General features: G+C 34.9%; 1 protein-coding gene across 1 annotated transcript; it reads left to right on the forward strand.

The window, feature by feature from the left end:
• Positions 1-2,509: 2,509 nt before the first annotated feature.
• On the forward strand, positions 2,510-3,448 carry LOC103256842 (olfactory receptor 51I2-like). The gene has a single exon (XM_008054602.1). It carries the CDS (start codon positions 2,510-2,512, stop codon positions 3,446-3,448), a length of 939 nt encoding a protein of 312 aa, XP_008052793.1.
• The last annotated feature ends 3,094 nt before the right edge of the window (positions 3,449-6,542 follow it).

Genomic DNA, 6,542 nt, shown 5'->3' on the forward strand with positions numbered 1-6,542 from the left:
TGAAGTCCAGAACATTTTTGTCTCCTCGTAACTACTATCATAGACAGATGTAGTGTCTCTCAAATATTATCTGCTTGCTTTTACATGGCAAGTGATATTCGGTACTCTGACAGTTCTACACAGTTACTAATTTCTCATGCAAATGATTTTGTTATTGTCATTATTTAGTGTTCAGAGGAGCTCTTGAAAAGCAGTGGAACTTTCTAATATGTGTGAAAACCAGTGTCTCTTCTTCAGGAAGCAAGATCAAATTATTTCTTAGAGACATTCTAGATACTAGAAAGGTCTTCATATAGCAATCTGACTTAAAGATACAAAATTGATATCTTCAATCTAGAAAATGTAAAACGATTGAGTAATTTCAAAAAACTGAATATTATCCACAAGGTAAGAGAGAAAAGGCCTAAATACTTGTGTGAAAATTAAATACTTGACTCATATTAATGATATTATCTATATTACCATTTCCACTCACAATAATTGGATTTATTGAAAGTATTATATGCTAACTGCTCCATATACACTGACTTGTTTAAGCCTCAAGCAAGCATAGAGGGCCTTATTATTATCTCTGTTTTATACTTGGAGAAATGATGAACCACACAGATAGTGACTGAGCCAAGTTTTCAATGATGTAATATGATGCAATAGCCTGTAATCCTATTTCTTAAACCTGCTGCTCTGAAATTCAAAAATTCAAGACATGACATCTGGAAGCAATTTATAAGGTATATAAGTAAAATAACTAGTTCACTCTAATCAATCAAAGAAAATTACTGAAAATATGTCAAAATATTATGCACTATGAACAGGAAACAAATTACTTAGACAGCTAATATGTCGAATTGAAGCACAAGAGGGTGGAGTTGAAAGGAAGCATCTCCCTCCTAATATTAATTAGAAAAGAGACAATACCCAGAATACCAGAGTGGTTCCAAGTCAAGAAACCCTTATGTAATCACCAAAGTTTATCTTTCTATGAGAAGTCATGGATTTATTCAGGAGACCTAATGTTTCACATAATGGACAAAATTATCTCCTTGTAGGTAATGATTGCTGTATAGTTTACTATAAGGTCTGTTTGCACCTATTATCATATTCACTACCCTTAAGTTTTGCTATATATTTTACCTCATTGTATAGATTTAAAATGTTAGTCTCAAAGATTTAACCCACTAGAAAGTAGAAATCAGGAATTTAATACCAAGTCTGCAGATTTAATTCTATTCCACTGCTTCTTCATCTCTAAAAATTTTCACCATTTCATGTTTTTTATTTCCAACAGGGAGTCAGTTATCAGATGTGTTTTCTTTATCTTATGAGAGATATATTAATTATTTTTCTTTTTAATTTTTTTTTCTCTAACGTAAAGATTTTGATTGACCTCCCATCCTGAGATATCAGGGTTTTCTCATAGGTACATCTTGCGGTGGTCTCTTCCTCTCTCCTTGACAGATGTATTTCTCTTGGATGATGTAAAGAGATGCACGTTGCCTTACCAGGCAGTGTTTCAGAAGGCATGAGCACTTCTCCTATCAAGGATTAAAGTGACATTATGAATTAACATTTTGGGGCCATCATGGGTTAAAAAAAATAATGATTTCTGCAGTTCAGAAATATGGTCTGAAGGAGTCATACTCCTGCCCATTGTGCCACGAATGCAGTAAACATGGGTTAACCATACTCCAATATGTGGATTAGCAATGGGAAAGGAATTTTTCAATGGACAGGACACTTCTTTCCATTAACAGGAATTCCAGTGGGCAAAATACTTCTTTCTATTAACCTTTGTAACACAGACTTTTCTACTCCTTCCTCCATTCTCCACTTGTAAAACCCAAAAAGGATCATGAGGAAGATTGTAAATGAATATGAAGAATTGAGTTCATTTTAGAGATTTTATTTAGGTAAAGCCAGATAATTCTGTACCCCCAATAAACAGTGGTCTCTGAAGCTGCTTGAATGGCAAGGATGGGCATTCAGAGTACTTATCTTCTGGACAACTGTACACTAACTATGAGGTAATGTTATTCTTAACTCTTGTCCCCATTGGTCACTGAAAGTTCACTATGCTTTAATGGGAGTGTATAGAATGTCTGATAGATTGTAACTTTCTTAATGTCAAAGTATTTTCAAGAATATCTTAATTAAACCACTCAATGCCATCACTTGCTAGAGAAATGGGGAACATTAAATCCTTACAACATATATGGTGAAGTCATTGTGAGTACTAGTTTAAATTTTGAAGAATGTGATTTTCTACCATATTACTTTATTCTAGACATACGCCTATCTACCTATAAGTCATGGCTCCACATTTTTATATTATATTGAAAACCAAATTGAACTGGTCATGAAATAGAAGATAAATGAGTTGGTAGATAGTATTAAGTAGAAGAATTTACAGGTCCCCCTCATTGTACAATTTGTTAATTTTTGTGTTTCTCACCCCAGGTGACATCCTTGTCACCTGCCTAACCCCAAATCCCTAAAATCCAGACACAAGAAAATGTTCAACAGCAGTCACTTCACCCCAAAATACTTTCTGCTAACTGGTCTCCCTGGGCTGGAGGCACAATACTCCTGGTTCATCTTTCCACTCTGTTCTACATATCTTGTGACCCTCGTGGGTAATAACCTGATTCTGGCTGTGATCAAGAAAAACATCTCTCTGCACCAACCAATGTACCTGTTCCTAGTAATGCTGGCCTTTGCAGAGCTTGGTGTCTCTGCCTCTACACTGCCCACTGTGCTGGGCATTTTCCTTTTTGGTGCCAATAAGATCTACTTTGAAACCTGCCTTTTGCAGATGTTCGCCATACATTCATTTTCCATCATGGAGTCAGGAATTCTGCTGGCCATGTCTGTGGACCGCTTTGTGGCCATCTACAGTCCACTGAGGTACACAACCATCCTGACTTTGCCCCGTATTGCTGGTACTGGTGCTGCACTTGGACTGAAGAGTGTGATGCTCATGTTTCCATTTCCTTTTCTCCTGAAGCATCTACCCTTCTGTGGCTACTACACTCTCTCTCACTCGTATTGTCTACACTCGGATCTAATTCAGCTTCCCTGCGGGGACACTCGTCCCAACAGCATTCTGGGACTTTGCATCGTCATTTCCACTTTTGGACTGGACTCACTATTCATTGTTGTCTCTTATGTGCTGATCCTCTACACAGTGTTGGGCATTACCTCTGGGGAGGAACGGTGGGAGGCTCTCAACACGTGTGTATCTCACATGTGTGCAGTCCTTGTGTACTATGTGCCCATAATTAGCCTAGCCCTGGTGCACCGCTTCATGAAGCATGCTGCACCTGCTGTCTGTCTACTTCTGGCCAATGTCTATCTTTTGGTGCCACCTGTGCTCAATCCCATCATCTACAGTTTTAAGACCAAACAGATTCGCCAGGGATTGATCCAACTCTTTCTTCAAAAAAAATGTTAATGAGGTGAGGGTTATTGAGGTAGTGTTCCTAAAGCTAGTCAGTTTCATCACCGAAGGCAATCCAGAGAGGGAGGAAGTGCTCATCTACTTTGTCAAAGATAGAAAGGTTAAAAATACTGCATGTTGAGGAATGTGTGAAATATACATTTTCATACAGTACAGGTTACAATCTAAATTAGTATAATATTGCATTTTGTCTACATGCTCTTCAATCCAGAAATCCCAATTTGAAGCACTGCCTTAGGTTCATACTTTAGTGTTTGCTCATGATCACAGAAATTTGAATAAAAAGTATCCCTTTAGCAATATTTGAAATAAAGTTTAAAAAAAAACTCAACTCACTGGTCCTTAATAGGTAAATAGTTAAATAAATAAGTTCAAGTGTACTATGAAATATTCTGCAGTAGTTAAAAAAAAGACCCAGATTAATGTGTTTAAGGATTAAGTAAAAATAGCAAATTATTGAATTATTTCATGTGAATTATATATGTATGTATTTGTATATAAATACCTATGACAATGCCTTTTTGTAAGATCATTTAAACACACAAAAAATCAATTTATGTGTGCAAAAACATGCACAAAACTGATAAAAATAATGGTTCTTTTGGAGAATTCTGGGATGATGAAGAGAAGAACTTAATTTAAAATTTTTCAAAAATAATACATTCAACACATTTGTTTGTTATTAAAATATTGTATTTTATTCTCTCTTGCTCTAATATATATGTATATATATAAATATCTCATGTATGTATAAGTGTGTGTGTGTGTGTATATATATATACTTTCCATCTCTATATATAGATAATTAGATACATAAATAAAGAGATAGATATAGTTTGAAGGCTTGAATAAAAATCTATTCAAACTTTTGGACAATTGGAAGAAAGTTAGGTACTAAGAACAAAGCCCAATAGCTACTATATACATGGAGAATAAGCCCAAAGGGAAGAATTTTAGAAATCAGGAAACTAGGTATCTACAGGAAAGCTGCCTTTGGAGAATAACACTAATTCCTCTTGCTAAGACCTTGTTGAAAGAACTTGTTGCAGACAGACGTCAAGATGAGAAAGTGGAGAACAGAGAGGATAAGTTTGTTCATGCTAGATGTTCTCTACTAGGTAAGAATTTAAAATATGAAGTTTCAGAAGTTGTACTGAGTTGAAATCATTGCAACATAACACACTGAATGTTAGTAGAATAAGATAGGAGGAGAAGACTTTCTGAGAGTTTTGTTTTCCTTGGATTTGCAGGGACCTGCATTTACAAGTGTACCTATTTCCCTCAAAGTAGCTTTTAAGAGCGATCAAGTCTAGGTTGTTTCACCACCCCCGTATCATTTTGTGTTGTAATAGTACTTTTTGCTTCTTGCTACTTGTCTCATATCACACATCACAACTGTAATCAGGTAATTATTTGCTGTTTTTTTTTTTTAATGTCTGTCTTGCCTAGTACATTTTAAATTCAAAAGACGCTGGCTGTGTCTCTTTTGTTCACTGCCTATACCTACTGACCTCTATAGTGCCTGGAACATGACAGGTACTAAGTAAATATTTACTAAATAAATAAATGAATTATTGAGTGAGTAAATACAGGCAGATCTACATATATTTCCTACACTCTTATGTATATTTTGCTCCTCTTTTAATGTATGCATTAACCCTGCTTGACAATACTGTGTGCATCCCTTTCTCGATCTCTCCTTTCTATTTCTATGAAGACTATAATTTTTTTTTTTCACTCTCTGATCTTTTCTGGTTCACATTCTAAGGATAGTCTCAAAATCTAAGGATATTCTGGAAAGTACAAGATCTTCAACTTCTCAATAGAACACTAATTGTTTTACCTCATCCTCAGTGTCTATATATGTGCTTAGGTTAAACATTGCCAGTGACATTTGGGAGACTTTTAGAAGTTTTATATTAGCCATTATATTAAAATGTTTGGTAATAATTGATGTATGATATATGAATTAGAAGAGTACATTTGAAAAAAACTCTGAACATAGGAAGAAGATGTGAGGCTGTCAATAAATTACAATTATGTCATTATAATATTTTTAAAATTTATATAATCCTATGAGGTGTATTGTTGATGTTATACAGGGGCTGATAGGTCATGAACATAGAGTTGAATGCACATATACATTACCTTAAATTATTCACCCTTAAATGACTTGAGATAATCTACTTCAAAATGTGATGAAGACAGATGCAAACCAAAGATTTGAAAATGGATTCATTTCTTCGTATAAAGCTATTATTATTATCTTAACAAGATTTCATACATGTAATTTATTTTCCCATGGGAATATCTCCATGTTACTCATAATTCTACTTTTCTTCATAAACATATCCATTCTGCCTAGACATTATCATCTCTGTCCTATATTGATCCTACCCACTAGTATCTCTACTTATGAGAGGGACTCTGATGACTGCTAACACTATGGCTCTTTTCTCTCTTTCTCAGGTGCATTAACGGTCATGTTAACATTTCATGATGTATATATGTTCTTCCCTGCACAGAATAGGGAACTTCTGAAAAAGACAGGAATAAAAAACTTTCTCATCTTTTCCTTCTGCAACCTACAATTTGCCTCTACCACATTCTATCCTGTGGATGCAAGTTTTGATTGGCAGCTCATAACTCAATGAAAAGTGCATGCCACTTATTTGTCTCAAATATTTGTTCATACATCTATCTCGCAAAATCATCTTACCTCAATAAATTTGTGGAGGTCTCACCTAAGACAATCATGCAGGTAGCTGTCCCAGAATTGAAAGCGAGCACTTCTAGATCTCAGAACATTTCTGTCTAATGTACATCAACATTTTCTTCATTTTATCTGAAGTGAGCATGTCCTATTCACGTGGCTCATTCTGGATATTTGTCTATTCAATAAGATCAAGTTTCTTTCCCAATCTACTTACTGTACCAAAATAACTCTCTGTTTGGCATACTGAGATCAGTACTGAGATATATATATTTAGGTATTCTTTACCTGCATGTGTTTAGTTATTCTAATAACCATTTCAGTAGATCATTTGTTAATATTTTATAACCCACTGTTCTGCATCTCAACGTTTTC

Source organism: Carlito syrichta, unplaced genomic scaffold (genome assembly GCF_000164805.1).
Source record: "Carlito syrichta isolate Samal-C Ts95f unplaced genomic scaffold, Tarsius_syrichta-2.0.1 Scaffold296829, whole genome shotgun sequence".
Taxonomy (NCBI): domain Eukaryota; kingdom Metazoa; phylum Chordata; class Mammalia; order Primates; family Tarsiidae; genus Carlito; species Carlito syrichta.

Excerpts from the sequence above, each read along its gene's own strand:
- LOC103256842 (XM_008054602.1), top strand. The coding sequence starts at position 2,510 with ATGTTCAACAGCAGTCACTTCACCCCAAAATACTTTCTGCTAACTGGT.